Raw genomic sequence first — 19,743 nt, 5'->3', positions numbered from 1 at the left:
TTCTTTCTTTCTTTCTTTCTTTCTTTCTTTCTTTCTTTCTTTCTTTCCTTTTTTTGCAGGACTAACATGGAAACCTTGTTCTTTCTAGTTCCACTTTGCTTTCTCGCTCTAAGAGATCTGGGCAATTTTCTCTTAAGATTTCTTTTTTTTTTTAATTTTTCAAATGCTTTTTTGACTTTTGATTTACATCATTCATTTCTGCCAGATTTTGAGTTAGAAAATTTCCCCCCATTTTCCCCCTACCCACCTCCCCAAAATAGCAGTCTCACAGGATATCCCCTCCTCCAATCTGCCCTCTCCCATATCTTCTCCCATACCCCCTTCAACTTTTCCAGTATCGCATGATGGATCTCTATGCCCCAGTGCCTGTATATCTTATTTCCCAATTACATGTAATATAGTATTAACAATACATATATATATTTTAAACATTTGATTTAAAAACTTTCAATTCCAGATTCATTCCCTTCCTCCCTTGTCACCCACCCTTACTGGGAAGATAAGCAGTTCAGTATAGGTTGTACATGTGTAGCTAAGGCAAAACATTACCATAGTAGATATATTGTAAAAGACTGAATATATTTCCCTCCCTCCTATCCCACCTCCCACTTGTTCTATTCTCTACTTTGATCCCATCCCTTTTGAAAAGTGGATGTTTCCAACTTCCCTCCCCCCCAGCCTGCTCTCCCTTCCATCATCCCCCCTCTCATTCCTTTCCCCCCTACTCTTCTGTAGGGTGAGATACCCTATTTAGTGTGTATTTCATTCCCTCCCCAAGCCAAATTCAATGAGAATAAGGTTGACCCATTCCCTTTTGCCTTCCTATGCTTCCCTTCCATTGTAACCATTTCCCCTTGCCTCTTCTATATGAGATAGTTTACCCCATTCTGTCTCTCTCCATCTCTTCTCATTATATTCCTCTCTTACCTCTTCATTTCACCTTTTAAGTATCATCCCTTTCTATTAAATTGGTCCTGTGCCCTCTATGTATACCTGTAAACATATATACACACATTCACATATGTATTCATACGTCCGTATACACTCTGATATAGACATACATACATATATATATATATTTCTATTCCCTTCAACTACTTTCATACTGAGAAAAGTTTCATCAGTTACAATTATCATTTTTCCATGTAGGAATATTCAACTTTGATAAGTTCCTTATGATTTCTTTTCCCTGTTTACCTTCTTATGCTTCTCTTGCTTCTTGTATCTGAATGTCAAATTTTCTATTGAACTCTGGTTTTTTCATCAAGAATGCCTGAAAGTCCTCTATTCCACTGAATGACCATATTTTCCTCTGAAACATGATACTCAGTTTTGCTGGGTAAGTGATTCTTGGTTTTAATCCTAGCTCCCTTGCCCTCCAGAATATCATATTCCAAGCCCTTCAATCCCTCAGTGTAGAAGCTGCCAGATCCTGGGTTGTTATGATTATGTTTCCACAACATTCAAATTGTTTCATCCTGGCTGCTTGTAATATTCTCTCCTTGATCTGAGAATTTTGGAACCTGGCTATAATATTCCTAGGAGTTTTCTTTTGGGGAAATTTTTTAGGAGGTAATTGGTGGATTCTTTCAACCTCTATTTTGCCCTCTGGTTCTAAAACATCAGGGCACTTTTCCTTGAGAATTTCTTGGAGGATGATTTCTAGGTTCTTTCTATCTCTTCTGGATCTATTTTCCAGATCAGTGGTTTTTCCAATGAGATATTTCACATTGCCTTCTATTCTTTCATTTGTTTGGATCTGTTTAACAGCATCTTGATTTCTCATAGTCATTAGCTTCCATTTGCTCCAATCTAATTCTGAAGGAATGATTCTCCTCAGTGAGCTTTTTCCTCAGTGAGATTCTTTTTCCATCTGGCAAATTCGGCTTTTTTAAGGCATTCCTCTCCTCATTGCCTTTTTGAGCCTCTTTTGCCATTTGAGTTAGTCTATTTTTTAAGGTGTTATTTTCTTCAGTCAGGCTGTTGACTCTCATTTTGTAATTTTCTTGCATTATTCTCATTTCTCTTCCCAATTTTTCCTCCACTTCTCTTATCTGCTTCTTAAGGTCCTCTATGGCCTGTAACCAGCTCGTATTTTCCTTTGAAGCTTTTGGTGCAGAGGAGTTCTGACTTCACTGTCTTCTTCCTGTTCTATGCTTTGCTCCTTTTTGTCCCCAAAATAGGAGTCTAATGTTGGATTTTTCTGTTTGCTTTGCTTCCTTTGCCTGGTCATGTTGCCACTCAATTACTTGACTTTTGGGTTTTTTGCCACAGGAAGACTCTGCTACTAGATAGGGAAGCTTTGCTCCAAATGCTGGGGTTTTCTCAGCTGCCGGAGGTATTAGTTAGGTGCCCTCTCTGAGGCCTCCACACACTCTGGCAAGCTGGTCACACACCCCAGGACCTCCACCCTAGACCGAAATCCAGATCCAAGAAGGTTAAAGCAAGAGCGATTACCCCTCGGACTGATCGCTTGGTCCCCCTACTCTGCAGGCTAGGAGCTGAAGCTACCATGTGGGGGCAACTTCTCGACACTCCTAACTACTGGTTCCCAAAATCCACACTGCACTGACCTCTCACTTTGTCCTTAGTATCTATGTGTTGATAATTCTGGACCTCCACAGCTGCTGGTGATCTGAAGTCCCTCCAGCCAGCAGCTGGTCAGGCCCTCCCTGGGGCTAAACCTTGGCATGGGGCTGGGCTCGGCTCCCAGAGCACTGGGCTGGCTGATTCCTGCTGGCCTTCTGGGCTGTCCTCAGCGGGAGCTTAGCTTCTCTGTGTCATTTTGTGGATTTGGTAGCTCCAAAGTTTGTTCAGAGTCCCCTTGTACATGGATTGGAGGTGGTGAGAGCTGGAGTCGTGTGGAGGTCCTGTTTCTACTCTGCCCCTCTTAAGATTTCTTGAAATAGGATGTTATATGGGTCTAATTTTGGTCGTGGTTTTCAGATAACACAATGATTCTTAATTTTTCCCCCTGATCTGTTTTCTAAATTGGTTGTTTTTGCTCTGAGATAACTTGTATAGTCTTCTATTTTTTCAATCTTTTGACTTTGTGTTAACAGATCCTATTGTCTTATGGAGTCATTGGCTTCTATTTGATCCATTTGAATTTTCAGGGACTGTGTTGCTTGAGAAAAGTTTTGTACCTCTTAAGCCAAGCTAATAACTCCCTTTTCAATTCTTTCTTCCAAATCTCCCATTTCTTTTCCAGTGTTTTCCTCTAGAGCTCTCATTTCATTAGCAAAAATATTTTAATCTCTTTAAAAAAAACTTCATGATTCATCTTCTGGAATATTAGTTAAATTTGGGTACAACTTGTGTTTTATTTTGAGGTTTTGCTTGTAGAGTCATTCTTTTCTTCTTAGTTTGTGTCTTAGATGTCTTTATCACCATAATAACTTTTTTAGGTTTTTAGGTTGGGATTCTTTTTCTGTTTTATCATTCTTCGAATCTACTTCCTGATTTTGAACTTGATGTTGGGGCCCAGCTCTAGACACTGCTGTTTATTGTGTTATTCCAGGATCTCAGGGAAAGCTGAGGATGGGGGCCTGCAAGCTTTCAGTGTTCCCAAAGTAGTCTGATCCAGGACAAAATCTGATAATTGTTCTCTTGGTCTGGGCTCTGCAGGTTCCTGACCTGAATTTGGGCTTGAGCAACAGTAAAATGCTGGTGGACTCAGTCATCTGGGAAGCTCTGCTGATTCAGAGTGACAGAATTTCAAGGTTCCCTTTGATCTGGGATTCCTACCTGTTTATTCACCTGCAGGCTTCAGGCTGGGTTAGAGTTTGGAAATGAGATCCTGCTCTTTTCTTGAAATCAGAGCCATATTGCTGCTGCTTGCTTCTGAACTTACTCCTCTTTTGTGATTACTGGTCAGGGCCTGCAACCACTATTTACCCAGGAAGCCACCTCTGAGCACAGGTCTCTTCTTTCTGTCCTGGGTCTGTGACTCAGAACTGGGTAGTAGGTGACAAAGCTGCCAGTTAGTATCTTTTCCTACAACTACATGAGGTAACAGTGCACCCATAAGGGTCTGGGGCTTCCTCTTGTCCTTATGCATAGCCTCTTCCCATGTTGAAGCACTTTGCTTGGTGGCTACAGGCCAGACCCGTTTCCAGTATTCACAGAACTTTGTTTCCCTGTGCTAATCTGAGCTTGAAAAAATGACTCACTATGATGTTATTTTCTAGGACTTCCCCAGCAGGATTTATTCTGGTACATCTTCCTTCCTATCTTCCTATCTTCCTTCCTTCCTTCCTTCCTTCCTTCCTTCCTTCCTTCCTTCCTTCCTTCCTTCCTTCCTTCCTTCCTTCCTTCCTTCCTTCCTTCCTTCTCCTTCCTTCTTTCCTTCCCTCCCTCCCTCCCTCCCTCCCTCCCTCCCTTCCTTCCTCTTTCTTTCTCTGTTTCTTCCTCCCTCCCTTCCTTTAAATTTTTTGACATTATTTTCTTTTTTAATTTTGAATTCCAAATTCTCTCCCTACCTCCCACTCCCTCCCATGCCCACTGAGAAGTCAAGCAATATGATACCAATTATAACTGTGGCATCATGTAAAACATATTTCCTTATTAGCCATATTTTTAAAAAAGAAAGAAAAATAAAATGAGAAATTATATACTTCAATTTGCATTCAGAGTTCATCAATTCTCTCTCTGGAGGTGGAAAGCATTTTTTTTTTTAAATCATAAATTCTTTGGAATTATCTAGGATCATTGTATTTATCAGCATAGCCGAGTTTTTCACAGTTGTTCATCATTACAATATTGCTGTAACTGCAGTTATCTCCTGGTTCTTCTCACTTCACTTTGCATCAGTTAATATAGCTCTTGCCACATTTTTCTGAAACCACCCCCTTTGTCATTTCCCATAACACAATAGTAATCCATCAAAATCACATGCCACAACTTGTTCAGTTATTCCCCAATTGATGAGGATCCTCTCAATTTCTAATTCTTTGCCACCACAAAAAAAAAAGCTGCTATAAATATTTTTATTCATAGGGTCCTTTTCCTTTGATCTCTTTGGGATACAGACTTTGTAGTGATATTTCTGGGCCAAAAAGGGTATTACACAGTTTTATAGCCTTTTGGGCACAGTTCCAAATTGTTCTACCTAGGTCCAAATGGTTGGACCTAGTTCGCCAGCAGATCATTAGTATATCTGGTACGTTTTCTAGATCTGGAGGATTTTTGGTGGGGAGCTCACTCTATTACTTCCTCCTCCTACTTCCTCTTGGCTCTGCCCTTCTATAATAGGTTCTTAGTAAGCATTTAATGAAATAATATTTGTAAAGCATTTTGCAAACTTTAAAATGCAATATAAACATAATTATCATTATCATTATTATTATTGTTATCTACTGAGTTAACTTGTTGAACTGTTGTTTTAGGTTTTGGAAAATACGTTCGAGTATTTTTGGCTGATTCAAAGGGATTTCATAGATTCATGGCCACAGATCTTGAACATGAGAACATAGTGGAAACAGCTGTTATTGGTCCTGACAACAATGTAATTATTACTGGATCTCTTGATGCATTCATCCAGGTAAGAGAGCAAGAATGCTTGGTACTCAAGGTTGACATTGGCTTCTAAAGGACCACAGACAGAGAAGGACACGGTGGGACAGTTATAACTGACCCTGGTGCATCTATCTGTATTTTTCTGGAATATTAGGACCACAGAAAATTACAAATGTGAGGAACCTTAGAGGTTGTCTTGTCTAATGTCCTCACTTTACTGATGGAAAAATGAGTCCCAGAGAGAATTCCTTGTCACATAGCAAGTCAGTAACAGAGACTAGGGCCCAAGTTTCCTGGTTCTCTTTCTGATCTTTCTTCTTCTATGTTAAAAAAAATACTGGAACTACTATCATCCAATAATCTTCCAGAGATATTTCAGTTATTTTATAGCGCTTTAAAGTTTATGAAGTACTCTCCTTACAAAAATAGCAGGAGATAAGTAGTATCAGTATTATTTATCCCCATTTTGTAGATGAAGGACCTGAAGCTTTGAAGGAAAGTCACTTGCCCAGGGTCACACAACTAGCATCAGAGCTAATAAATCTAGGCCTCTTTCCACAACCCCATGCTGCCTCTCTGTCCTAAGCTTCCGTTACACTGCTCTGGACCAGATATGAGTCTAGTGACCTGCTACCCTTCAAAAGTCCTATTTGTGTTCAGGAAAGGGACAGGTAACGATAAGGATGGGGATGGAGCAGGGGCTCTCAGGGTGGCTTCTAGTGAGGAAGTGAGGAAATACTACTATCCCAGTAGTGTTTGGGTAGGATCCAGAGGGAGGTGCTCCCCCCCTCCCCCCCCCACCATGGCATGCAGCCTACAGTTCTGAAGCAGATTAAAATATAACTGGAAAATATTTAACAAAATTTTACAATAAAACAAAAATAATGTTAATAAGTGACTTTCCAAATGAATGTGTCCATGGGGATCCTTATATATGGTTTAGTGGCTCCCTTTTCTACTTGAGTTTGACATCACTGGTCCAGAGAGTGGCCAGGGGAGAAAAGGGCTGGCTGTTGATAACTCCCTGAGAAGGTCAAAGTAAAGGCTTTCACACACCCCTAGCCCACTTTCCTGGAAGAATATACCCCACTGATACATATGCCTCTTTCTTGATGCTTTTCTCCTTCCCTTCATCCCTGACAAAAAGCTTATGCTTCACTCATCCCTTTGATCCAGGCTGCTCCACTAGCCCTCAGCCCCAAATTCCTCACTGACCTCCCTGTATACACACAATTGAACAGCATTCTGATGTGCAAACATTTAACAGAATATTCAATTCTGCCTACTTCCATCCTTGATTCTTCTTAGGTGTGGAGTCTGTCAGAGCAGGGGACCCTTCTAGATATTTTTGATGGCATGGGAACCCCAGTGAATATGTTGGCCTGCTGTGGACACACTTTGGTTTCTGCCTCCAGGAATTCATCATCATTCAGAGTTTGGGATCTCGCTTATACCCGAAAACATAAACTGTCATCCCCTTTTTTGGACCGAACTGGCTGTGCTGCAGTGTCTCACAATGGAAACTATGTATACTTCCCAAAAATAGGAGACAAAAACAAAATCACTGTCTGGGATTCTGTGGAAGGTTTGTAAAATGCAAATGAAAGCTTAAGTGACAGATAAATCACAAGATCGTAGGATCAGAGATTTAAAGCTGAAAGGAAACTTTGAGGCCATCTAGTATAACCTCTCCATATTATAGATAAGAAAACTGAGCACTAGAGAGGGTGATTGATTTGTGCAAAGTCACAGAATAATAAAAGCAGAATTTGAATTCAGATCTTCTGACTCCAAATCTGATATTCCAGATATACTGTACTGTAAATACCATAAAACATCAAAACTGGGAGGAAACTTAGGCTATAGAACATATCTCCATACTGCTAAAAACAACCTTAAAACACAGAACACAGAAAGTCAGTTCTGGGAGGGCCCTTAGAACACAGAGTGCCAGAGCTAGAAGGGCCCTTAGAACACAGAGTGTCAGGGCTGGGAGGGCCTTTAGAACATAGAATGCCAGGGCTGGGAGGGCCCTTAAAACACAGGATGTCAGGGCTGGGAGGACCCTTAGATCACAGGATGTCAGCTCTGGGAGGGCCCTTAGAACACAGAGTGCCAGAGCTGGAAGGGCCCTTAGAACACAGAGTATCAGGGCTGGGAGGGTTCTTAGAACACAGGATGTCAGGGCTGGGAGGGCCCTTAGAACACAGGATATCAGAATGCCACAAGCTGAAGTTCAGAGCAATCAAGTGGATAGCCCCAGGTCATATAAGTAAGTTAATAGCAGAGCCAGGACTAAAACTCGGGTCTACTGATTTTCAGTCTAGCACTCTTTCCATCAAACCACTTTACCTCTCATTTGAGTGGAAAACAAAGCTATTCTTAATGCAAAGACTATCTATTTCAGGGGAAGACCACGATGTCTTGGAAGCTTCCAATGAAGTGCGGTGCTTGGAAGTTGCTGAGCAAATGAAGTTGCTCTTTGCTGGGCTGATCTCAGGGACAGTTCTAGTGTTTCCCCTGAACTCCAGGCAGGATGTAATGTGCATCCCACCCCCTGAAGCTAAGAAACCTGTCAAATGCATGGCCTTGAGTAGAGGGGAAGAACAGCTGGTCATTGCATATGACAACATAGTACTGGTAATGGACATTAGGCCAGAAGATCCTTGCCCAGTAATTGATGGACCTACATACACATTTTATACTCAGCTTCCTGCTATGATATCAAGTATAGCTGTTCTCACCAACTACCGGGTAGTCTATGGCATGACCAATGGAGAAGTGTTTGTTTATGAGTGTGCAAAGTCCAAAGTTTTCCAGTTAGAAGCCCCCCAGGGCAAAGTTACTTGTTTAGAAGTCAGCCACAAAGAGAAATGGGCAGTAAGCAGTTCTCAGGAGTCTCTACTGTACCTTTGGGACCTAGAACTCTGCAAGTGGAAACACACGCTGACCTTTGAGGTAGGCCTTAATCATTAAACATAGAGAACCTAAGAATACTATGAGTAGGCATATTATCAAAATGAAAGTAATGATGATAGTAGTAATGAGAGTAGCAGTTCACTTTTTTGCATTATTTTATGTTTTTCAAAGCACTTTCTTCAAAATCCTCACAAAATAGTAGTGCAAATACTATTTTCCCTGCTATTTAGATAAGAGGTTAAATGACTTACAGACATTGATTTGCTGAGACATTGAAACTGTGCAACTACTCACTGTCAGGGTCCCTCAGACTCTGAAAGGGTCAGTTGTATCTGACTCTTTGTGGTCCTGTTTGGGGTTTTCTTGGCAGAGATACTGGACTGGTTTGCCATTTCCTTCTCCAGCTCATTTTACAGATGAGGAAACTGAGGCAAAGAGGGTGAAGTGACTTGCCCAAGGTCATAGCTAGTAAGCATCTGAGGCCAGATTTGAATTCAGGAAGATGAGTCTTCCTGCCTCCAGGCCTGGCACTCTATCCACTGCACCATTTAGCGGCCCTCCTGAAAGGGTCACAGAATTACATAATTTCAGAAGTCATCTAGTCCAACAGGTATAATCTTTACCTTCCTTCAAGGCTCCTTGTAGGTTTCACTTTCTGTGATCCTTTTACTTATCGATGTACATGCTGTATACTTGAAATAGAAAGTAAGCTCTCTGGGGGCAGGTACTACTTAGTGTTTGTCTTTATGCCTCCAGACTAATAGTTTTTAACTTCAATTGAACTGATCAAGTACCCTCTCTAAAACCTAACCAACAAGGGAATCATCATCCAGCCTTTTTTTTCTTCAAAGACCCCTTCTGAAAGCTATTACTTACAGCCTGAGGCTGTATTCTACTTTTGTACAGCTGGAATTATTAGGAAGTTTCCCCCTAGATCAACCCTGTCTGCCTCCATAATTTCTTCTCATTGCTCCTGATTTTGCCATCTGCATCCAAGGAGAGCAAGTTTGCCACTTCCATATCAAAGCCCTCGAAGACAGCTCTCATATCCCTATTACATTTTCTCTCCCCAGGATAAACAGTCCTAGTTTGTTTGTTTTTTCCCCAGGTGATTTCATATGATATGATCTCATTATATATACTATGATCTTAATCATCTTGGCTGACCTCTTCTGTATGTTCTTGAGCTTATCAATGTTCTCTTTATATTGTGTCTCCCAGAATTGAATAAAATACTTCAGATGTGATTTGACTAGGAAGACTATAAATTCCCTCTTTTTGGAAACTCTGTTTCTCTCAGCATTGCCTAAAGCATGATTAGCTCTTTTTGACAGCCATATCATACTGTTGACTCATAATGAATTTGTGGTCCGTTAAGACTGTCAAATCTTTTTCAGATAAACTTCTCTGTAGCCACACTCACCAATCTTTTACTTGTGAAATTGATTTTTGTGTTTAACCATGATACTTTACATGTATCTCTACTAAATTTCTTTCTTTTCTTTTTTTTAAATGCTTTATTAACTTCTGATTTACATCATTCGTTTCCGCCAGATTTTGAGTTACAAATTTTCTCCCCGTTTTCCCCCCACCCATCCCCCCAAAACAGCAGTCCCACAGGATATCCCCACCTCCAATCTGCTCTCTCCCATATTTTCTCCCATACTAAATTTCATCTTCTTATATTTGGTCCAATATTTTAGCCTTTTGGATTCTGATTCTGCCATTCAACGTATTAGCTATATTACCCACTTATGTTATTTGTAAATTTAATAAGCATACCATCTATACCTCCATCCAGGCCATTGATTAAAAAAAAAAGAAAAAACAAACCGCAGGACCAAGCATAGACCTTTGGGACAATTCACCAGAGACTTCCTTCCAAAATAACATCAAATCTTTATTGTCTTCTTGGGTCTGACTTCAACCAGTTCTGAATAATAATTAAAGTACTGTATAGCCTACATCTCTCCACTGTTTTTCCAAGGGCAGCATAAGAGATTTTTGTCAAATGCTTTAACAAAATCTTGATAAACTATATTTAAAGCACTTGCCTGACCTAAACTTTAGTTATCCAGTCAAAATTAGAAATGAGGTTAGTCTGGTATAACCTGTTCTTGATGAGTCATACTAATTCTTTGGGATTACTCCTTCCATCTAACCATACCTTTTAATAATATATTTTGCCAGGAATCAAGCTCACTGGCCCATAGTTTGCAGATTTCATTCTTTTCCCATTATGAAAATTGAGATAACATTTCTTCTCAACCAGCAGTGTGGCACATCTCTCATCCTTCAAGACTTTCAATGATGACAAACAGTGACTCGGCAATAATATATGCCAGTTCTTTCTGTACTTTGAAATTCAGTTAATCTGGATATGGTGACTTGAAGTCATTAAGATAGCTAGGCGCTCTCTTACTATCAGTACTTTTGTTGGCTTTCAACTTTGTACCAACCAAGTCTGACCCAGACACACTTGAAAGAATATTGAAGGTCAAGAAAGTAGCTATTGCTAACCTTGTGACACAGTCATCATTATAGTTCTTTGTGCTTATGATTGTGGGCAGGTTATAGCATGGCCTGGTCCACAAGGCTCATCCCTAAAACAAAAACATGGGGGAACACAGAAAACTGTTGAAATTGACTTAAAATGCTCTGCCAGACAGCAAATTGAGCTATTGCTCTCCTCTCCCTTTAAGGGTAATCAGATCCATTACTAACAATCGTGGTACCAAGAGAAATGGAAAAAAAATCCTCAAATCAATTTTAAAAGTAAATTCAGTTGGGGAGCAAAGAAGGCTGGAGCTCACTTAGGGCTTGAGACACCTAAAGTGGAGATATAAGGAAGCTGATAAGAATTAGAAGTGACATTTTTATTTTGTTCAAGGACTGTCATTTCTGTCAGAGATTTCTAAATTTGGTCCCCTGGGGCAAAGCCCTAACCATCTTGCTCGTTATAGCTCATTCGGCATTACAACTGCAATATGCCAGATCAGCCTAGGTGAACCATGGAAGAGGATTTGGCTCTACCTGGTATTTTCTGCTGCCAGCTGGTAGTTTTTAGAATGGGAGAGAGGTAATGTGCTCATCAGAACTATTGACAGCAACAGCAGCTTTCTGGCTCCCAGGTCTCAACTGCCTTGCCTCCCTGATTGTGGTAACACTAAAAGTGATGCAGATTTAGAGTACTTATATAGTAGTGAACTTATAATATAGATCCATATCTGTAAATGAAAAAGACTGAAGAACAAAGGGGGATGCTACTATTCCTACACCTACATTTATTGGCTTGAAAAATATGTTATTTACTTAGCCCTAAACATACCTGAATCTCTTAAACACCTTGTAGTTTATCCGGGATGGGGAACCTGCAGTCTAGAGGCTGATTCCCCACCTCTGGAAGTCAATTGTTATGTATTTAAGTAATGACCATATGTATGGGGCCTCTAGGTGGCACCATAGTGCAAGAGTGCCAGGCCTGGAGGAAGGCTCATCTTCCTGAGTTAAAATTCGACCTCAGACTCTAGCTGTGTGTCCCTGAACAAGTAATTTATCCTTGTTTGCCTCAGTTTCCTCATTTGTAAAATGAGTTGGAGAAGGAAATGGTAAGCCACTCTAGCATCTTTGCCAAAAGTGGTCATGAAAAATAGGACACGACTGAACAATAATAACACTATGCAACTACCAGTATGCTATGCTATCCTACAAATAGAAGGGTCTCTTTCCTTGCATGGAAGGAGCACTGGAGGCCTAGGTTAAAATTCTAATGTTAACCAAATATCTGCCCTTTGGCAAGTCACCTGGCCTTTCCATGACTCTATTTGTAAAATGGGAAAATAATAGTGGTACAATCTTAGAATTGTTGTGAGAAAAGTTTTTGTTAACCTTAAAGTGTTAACAGGAACTATTCTTCTCAGTGGGACTGAATGCTTTATCCCAAACTTTGCTATGAGTGTGTCACTGTTTAAATGTTTTAGTAAATGGATTTCTAGCTAACATTTTCATTTAGGTTTCTTTTAAAGCATAATCAAAATCTCATTGTTCATTCTTACCAGAGTGCCTTTTACCAAGGAATTCAATGTGTCTGTTTCTCCAACGATGATAAGTATGTGTACAGTGGGTTAAAGGATCAGTCCATTCTAGTCTGGAATGTTTCTGATGGTGAGTTATATCACATATTTTTAAAAAATATTTTAAAATGTTTTATTGATACCTTTTGCTTTTACACCACACTTATTTCCAAACATAGTCCCCTCCCTTCCTTTGCCCTCTGCAAAAAGTCTTCCTTCCTAACAAAGAATGAAAAGGAAAAAAAGTTCCTCAAAACCACCTAACATATCAAGCAAATCTGACAGCATATAGAACATTTCATATCCATGATCCCTCACCTCTCCAACAATAAGGAGGTGAATTTTCTCATCCCTTTTCCAGGGTCAGGTTTGGTCATTATAATTATGAAGCATTTTGAATTTTACTTACTGTTTCCATTGTTGTGGTCATTATATAATTTTTTCTTGGTTCTACTTACTTTGCATCATTATGTGAATGTCTTCCCATATTTCTCATGCTCATTGTTTCATATAGTGCAATAATATTCCATTGCATTTATGTACCACAATTTGTTTCGCTATTCCCTAATCAATGGACACCAATTTTATTTCCAATTCTTTGCTACAAATAGCAAAGCTACAAATATGCTTTTGATCTCTTCAGGGGATATGCCTAACAATGGAATCTCTGAGTGAAGAATTATTTTATTTTATTTTAGTTTTTTTTGCTTTTTGGAGGGCAGTTGGGGTTACATGACTTGCCCAAGGTCACACAGCTAGTTTTTGTGTTAAGTGTCTGAGGCCGGATTTGAACTCAGGTCCTCCTGACTCCAGGGCCGGTGCTCTATTCACTGTGACACCTAGCTTATCTGAATGATTTCATTTCTAAAGCAAACTGAGTCAGGTGACCAAAATATCATGAAATAGCTGTGTGGCACAGTCGGCAGAGCACTGGTCTGGAGTTAGGAAGATCTGAGTTCAAATCTAGTCTCAGACACTTACTAGCTGTGGGACCCTGGGCAAGTCACTTAACTGCTATTTGCCTCAGTTTCCTTATCTGTAAAAGGAGGATAATAATAGCACCTACTTCCCAGGGTAATTGTGAGGATCAATTAGATTAATTTGATAATAGTTGCAGCAGTGCTTGTCACAAAGTTAGGGCTATATAAATGTTAGCTGTTATTACTAAAATTACTATCTGTGTGACCCTAGGCAAGTCACTTTAAACTCTTTGTGCCTCAGTCTCTTCATCTATGAAATTAGGGATAGTAACAGCACCTATCTCACAGTGTTGTTGTAAGAATCAAATAATATAGCTCTTTGTAAATGCTGAAGAGCCATATAAATGTTAGCTATTATTATTACTAAATGTAGATACACTATATATTTAGTTAAATATGGCAGTTTCTAGAGAGTTAGTGCATCTGTGAAGAAGAAATTAAGTGGAGATATAATACATATCTTTCACTAAAGTCCTGCTCTGATCCCTCATATTTCAGTAGAGGTGAACTTATATTCAGGGGCTAGGCAAGGGAATGCAGGCCCTGGCAAATCCTTACCAAATTAGAAAGGCTTTGAGGTTGGGGTCTGGTAATCTGTTTATATGTCTGATGATTGCCTAAGTTTGGAAAGACTCACACCTGGAAGGATGAATGCCACCAGGTAGTGCTTTTGACCACAGCAACTCATGAAGATAGTCTACTAAGGCATGTACTGATTACATTCTATGCTGGTGGAGGGCACATTCATACCAATGAAATCACAGATCTTTTGAAGAACCCATATGTAAATTGGATATCTAAGACTCCCAAATAAATTGCTTTCTTTTCTCAACCTCTAGAAGGGTCTCCTAGTGAAAAACATTTTGACAAAGGTATTATTACTTCAACCACCATGTAGAATGTAAGATGCAAACATTTTAGTAATAATAATAGCTAGCACTGATTTAAAATTTGCAAAGATATCCATATGTATGTATATATAATCTTGGGCAACTAGGTTTTGCAATAGATAGAGCATTGGGCCTGGAGTCTGGAAGATCTGAATTCAAAACTGGCCTTAGACATTTATTAGCTGTGACTCTGGGCAACTCACTTAAACCTTATTTGCCTCAGTTTCCTCATTTGTAAAATGGGGACACGTTAGAGGAGGAAATGGCAAACCACTCCAGTATGTTTGCCAACAGAACCCCAGTCAGACATGACTGAACCACTGAATAACAAGAACAATATAAAATCTTATTTAATCCTCATATCAGTGCTATGAGGTATTCTCATTTTACAGATGGGGAAATTGATACTGACCAAAAGTTACGTGATTTACCCATGGTGGTAAAGCTAGTAAGTACCTGAGAACGGATTCGAACCCAGTTCTCCTTGCTTTCAAGCCCTACAGGCTATTTACTATGCTATCTAGAAGGAGTAAGGGAGACAATTCTTCCACTACTATCTCTCAATAACTTTTACTTTTTTGAGATCGATGTAAGCCATTTGTACTATCTTCCTGTTAGTTGCCACCTTGATCTAGGTCATTCAACTTTTTCAATGACTTTAGTACTGACCTAGGCACTGTGAGAAGGAGAAACTGAAATTATCCTTGGGAGAAAACCTCTAATCAGACTTCTGTCAATGCAGCCTAAGATCACAAGAGCCCTCTTGTTTATGATGTCACACTGTGGACTCATATTAAGCTTCTAAGGCACTGATATCCCCAGAATTTTTCATATAGACTGTTTTCTAAATATGTCTCTCCCATTCTGTACTTGTGCAGTTTATTGGTTTAACTCAAGTTTAAGACTCCATTTGTCTGTATCAAATTTCATCATTCTAGCCGATCTAGCCTACTAGCTATCTCCATACTCAAACATGCTATCTCTTATTTCTGTGCCGTTATATGCTATGCCCTTACTTTTTCCTTCCTACAATGGCCTCCTAATTTTTGCTTCTTGGAATTCTTAGCTTCCTTCAAGGTTTAGTTCAGGTGTCAGCTCCCACATGAAATCCTTTCAGGATCTACCCTGATGTCAGTCACCCTTCTTCTGTCCATCCCTCCCCCTTCCCTACTCAGAAAACTCCAGTGGTTTCCTGTTGTGTCCAGGAACAAATACAAAAAGCTGTTTGACATTCAAAGCCTTCATAATCCAGTCCCCTCCCTTTCAACTCTTACTTCCCAGCACGAATTCTTTAATCCAGTGACACTGGCCTCCTAGCTGTTCCTTGACCAAGACACTCCATCTCTTGGCTCTGGGCATTCTCTCTCACTATTCCCCCATGCTTGGAAAACTTTCCCTATCCTGCTCTGACTATTGGCCATCTGGCTTTCTTGAAGTACCAACTAAAATCCCATCTTGCATAGGGAGCCTTGCCTAACCCCTCTTAACCATATATCCTGTAGATCGCTTGCTTTGTACATATTTGCTTGCATGTTGTCTCCCCCATTTGACTGTAAACTCTTTGAGGGCAGCAACTATCTTTTGCCTCTTTTTATATCCTCAAAGCTTAGTACAACACCTGGCACATAGTAGGTGCTTAATAAATGTTAACTGATTGACTGATCTAACCCCTCTCCCCATCATTGTTGGTGCTTTCTAAAATTATTTTGCATTTACTTACCTGTATCCATATTGTCTCCCCCTAATACAGGGGCTCTTAATCTGGAGTACATAAAATTGTTTTAAAATATTTTGATAACTATATTTCAATATAATTGGTTTCCTTTGTGTAATCCTATGTATTTGATTTTATGTATTTTAAAACACAATTCTGACAAATCCATTAGCCTTACCAGACTGACTACCAAAGGGATCCATCTAACATGCTGTGAGAAATAATTATCTTATCATAAAACTCCTCATGGCCTCAGTGAATTAAGGAAAGATTTTATTTTGCGTCTTTCTGATGGGTGACCTGGCTGACACCCACTTTTGGAAAAGGGTAACCTAGAGGGTACAGGCACACACCTTAAGACAATTACAAAACCTTTTTATGACTTATCTCGATTTGAATTTTCCTCCTCTGTATCTCCAGGTCAGGCATTTCAGAGTTTACAGCCTATGCAAAAACATCTAAACCTCCCCCCCTGCCCCCACGTGGGTCTCTACCCCTTCTTACATCTCTTATTTCCAGAAATGCTGTTATAAACATGCTTAGTCTGGGTTAAATAATACTTGTTGGAAAGCCAGGAAGGTTTTCATTATCTTTATTTTACATTTCTTTTTTCCTGAATAAATGGGTAGCCTCTTCAAAAGACTACAGAGAATCAGAAAAATGCAAGCTCTTTTATGCTGCTTCCATTCGAATTTCCTGCCTTGTTCCTCCCTTCAGAACTGAGATTCTGGGTTACAATCTTTCTGACCTGCCCACTACATGTATGTTCCCTCCTCCCAATATGAGCTATATGCATCCCATGATCGGATAATGAGACTCTAATTCTATGCAGGGTGTGTCAGTTATTATGCATAAGGCCAGTTAGTGAAAAGTTGGTGACCATCCTTTGACCTCCCAGCCCATTTGAGCCAGCTTAGCTCAGACCCCTTCCAAACTTAACAGATTTTTTCCAGCTCTATGATTGGATAGGGTGCTCTACCCTTCCTTCCTCATCCTGATGTACACCTTCCTGCACATCCTCTGCAGCATCTGTTTTTTTTTTTAACATCCATTGTTCCCATAGAATCTGTGAAAACCAAACTACTGGCATTTCTCAAAATGCCAAGCCATAATACTCTTAGTCTGCATCACTCATATTTTATGATCTCCCTAGCATGAGAAAGGAATTTTCTTAATTGCTATGAGAGTTGACAAAAGTATGAATTGAAGATTCAACCCAAGATATCCATAAGAGGAGTCCTCTTATCTAAGACAGCATCTGGGTCAATGGGTGAGCTATACCTGGTCTGGCAGTTTTTTTGATACACTGGAAAAAGGCCTTCTCAGAACAAAAGAGAGTGTCTGCTTTCAACTTTTGGGCTACATCCCCCACTGCTTTCTACTACAGTCAGTTTATCTCATTAGTCGTAAGGATGACTCCTCAGGTTTCACATATTATGTTTGTATGATTTCTGTGGAAACAAAATTCAGTCATCCCTTATACACACACATGCATATACATGATTAAGAACTCCTCCTGCCCTAGAAGAACGTGACCTCCTTTTTGGCAGGGACTATTTCATTTATATTTTTGTATCTCTAGTGCCTACCATACATGGTAGTGCATGTTTGTTGGATGATTCCAGCCTATCAAGTTTTGGACTCCAATTCTGTCATCCTTTGTGTCATCTGCAGTTTTGATATTTTTGTTCAAGTCTGGTCTAAGCCCTCATTTAACACAGGAATTCCCATTATGACGTCTCTGACAAGCAATGTAGCTGTGCTACTAGGGCAAACGATTCTGTGAAAGTGTTCTCATTTCTGCCTCCCTTCCCCTTTACTTGAAAAGAAAAAATCTGTCCCTCTTTCAATGCTAACATTTTATACTGTATCTTCAAAGAACCTTTTCCAGACATGGAAAAGATCTTTGAAAACTCACTTATCTTAGTTCAGAGACCTTAGGGGCCAGAGAAATGGTTCCACACAGGTTGTAGAGTGGGTGATTCCTGTCTTGAACTTCATCATTCTGATAATACCATTTTTCACAAGGTTCTTCTGAGAAATGTGCTCAGTAAGGTTTTATTGCAAAATGCTCAGTGCCTGTGGTTATGAGCATTGTAAAATTTTAGAATGTGTTGGAACATCACAGTTGCTGAATAAATTCTGGCTATTTGGCAGCCTGTTGGGATTTTTTATTTACATAGTAATAGGTCAAATCTTCATCACCATGGATTTGAGCCTTAAGTCCCATTGTTGATTGTGCTCCTGTGGCAAGGAGGAAAAAGGCTTCAGGTTTGGGACCTCTTTTTTTTTTTCTCTCCCAGGGGCTAGTGTGAGGGAAACTCTGGGAGAATAGAGGCATGTTGATAATATTCTCCATTTTAATAATCTTAATAACCTCCCCTTAGATATAATAAGACTGTGTCAGACAGTGCTTTGTAGTTGGGAAAAGAGTGTTAAATGAGATCTAGTGAGAGGATTCACAAATCCTTCCATGGTCAATCCATTGAACAAATGGTTCTTTCAGTAGAATATTGAGCTAAAATAACTGTTCATTCTGTAAGAAACAGGAAGAGGTATTGTTTTCACAAGAGGGTCACAAGCCCCAGATTGGAAATAGGGGAAGGGGTATTGTTTTCCAAGAGGGTCACAAGCCCCAGATTAACAGAAACCAGCTGGGGTTCTGGGGTTAGGCTATCTCCAGGTGGGTCAAAAGTCATAGCTAAAAGGCAGAGTGCATGCTTAATGATCTTACGAATATTATGTCCCTCGTTCCCTGCCCCTTTCCCCAGTCAAAACACAATTTAAATGCACATACAATGTATGTACAGGAGGGAGGGACATATTAAGGGGGTTAGTATGAACAAGGTACATTGGAAAGTTGTACATCTCTGAGCACCAACCAGTGGGAAAGGAGGGAGAGACCTTAAGTTCACCATCAGGTGTGTCTCTGTAGAACACCAAGGCTTGCAATCTTGCATTAAAAACTAAAGCTTTCCTGGCTTTTACGAGTGTTATTCTTTCTAAAGTGAGCATGTTTCTCACAATTCATTCAACAAACATTTATTGAGTGCCTACTATGACCATATTTGAATATCTGTATGATGCAAATTGGACAAATTTTTCAAAACATGATATGTACTTGGCCTTGTGCAAATCCTTACTCCTTACTGGACTTCAGTTCTCTTCTTTGAAATGTGAAGAGATTGAACTAGATGCTTTCTAAGATTCCTTTCCCTCTGATATTCCATTTTCTTTTTTTTTTTTTAAGCAATTGGGGTTAAGTAACTTGCTCAAGGTTACATGGCCAGGTGTTTCTGGGTGGGTGCTAAGTGTCTGAGCCTGGATTCAATTCCCAGGTCATCCTGACACTGGGGCCAGTGCTCTTACTCTCTGTGCTACCTGGCCGCCCCCTGATATTCTATTTTCTAAAGTCCTTTTATCCCTAAATTTCTATGCTTTATAATTTCATATGTAACATTCCATGTGCTATGAGCCCTTTCAACTTGTTATGGGAATGGGAATCTAAGATCTTCCCTGCCCCTAGGCCCTTTGATAGGCTTAAGTGATTCTGAGAACCTTCCTTGATTTGAAAATATACTCTGTCCCCTAATAGGCTGAATGTGGTCACATGGAGCCTATGGTGGAAGGCTTGTTTTTCAGGAATGCCC

General features: G+C 39.9%; 1 protein-coding gene and 1 long non-coding RNA gene across 2 annotated transcripts in view; one reads left to right on the top strand and one right to left on the bottom strand.

Annotated features, from left to right (window-relative positions):
• LOC138172349 (uncharacterized) overlaps positions 1-19,743 on the bottom strand; it is a 39,308-nt gene that overhangs the window by 3,807 nt on the left and 15,758 nt on the right. The window lies entirely within an intron of this gene.
• Positions 1-19,743, top strand: part of NWD1 (NACHT and WD repeat domain containing 1) — an 87,374-nt gene that overhangs the window by 66,108 nt on the left and 1,523 nt on the right. The window contains 4 exon segments of the mRNA XM_069102099.1: positions 5,388-5,542; positions 6,826-7,102; positions 7,925-8,475; positions 12,495-12,600. Coding sequence (XP_068958200.1) covers positions 5,388-5,542; positions 6,826-7,102; positions 7,925-8,475; positions 12,495-12,600 — 1,089 coding nt within the window.

The sequence above is a fragment of the Petaurus breviceps genome, unplaced genomic scaffold (genome assembly GCF_028583685.1).
Source record: "Petaurus breviceps papuanus isolate PSGF00001 unplaced genomic scaffold, PetGlider_PUasm1.0 523, whole genome shotgun sequence".
NCBI lineage: Eukaryota > Metazoa > Chordata > Mammalia > Diprotodontia > Petauridae > Petaurus > Petaurus breviceps.
The sequence above is the reverse complement of the archived record's forward strand: the minus strand, read 5'-3'. Positions and strand labels throughout refer to the sequence as shown.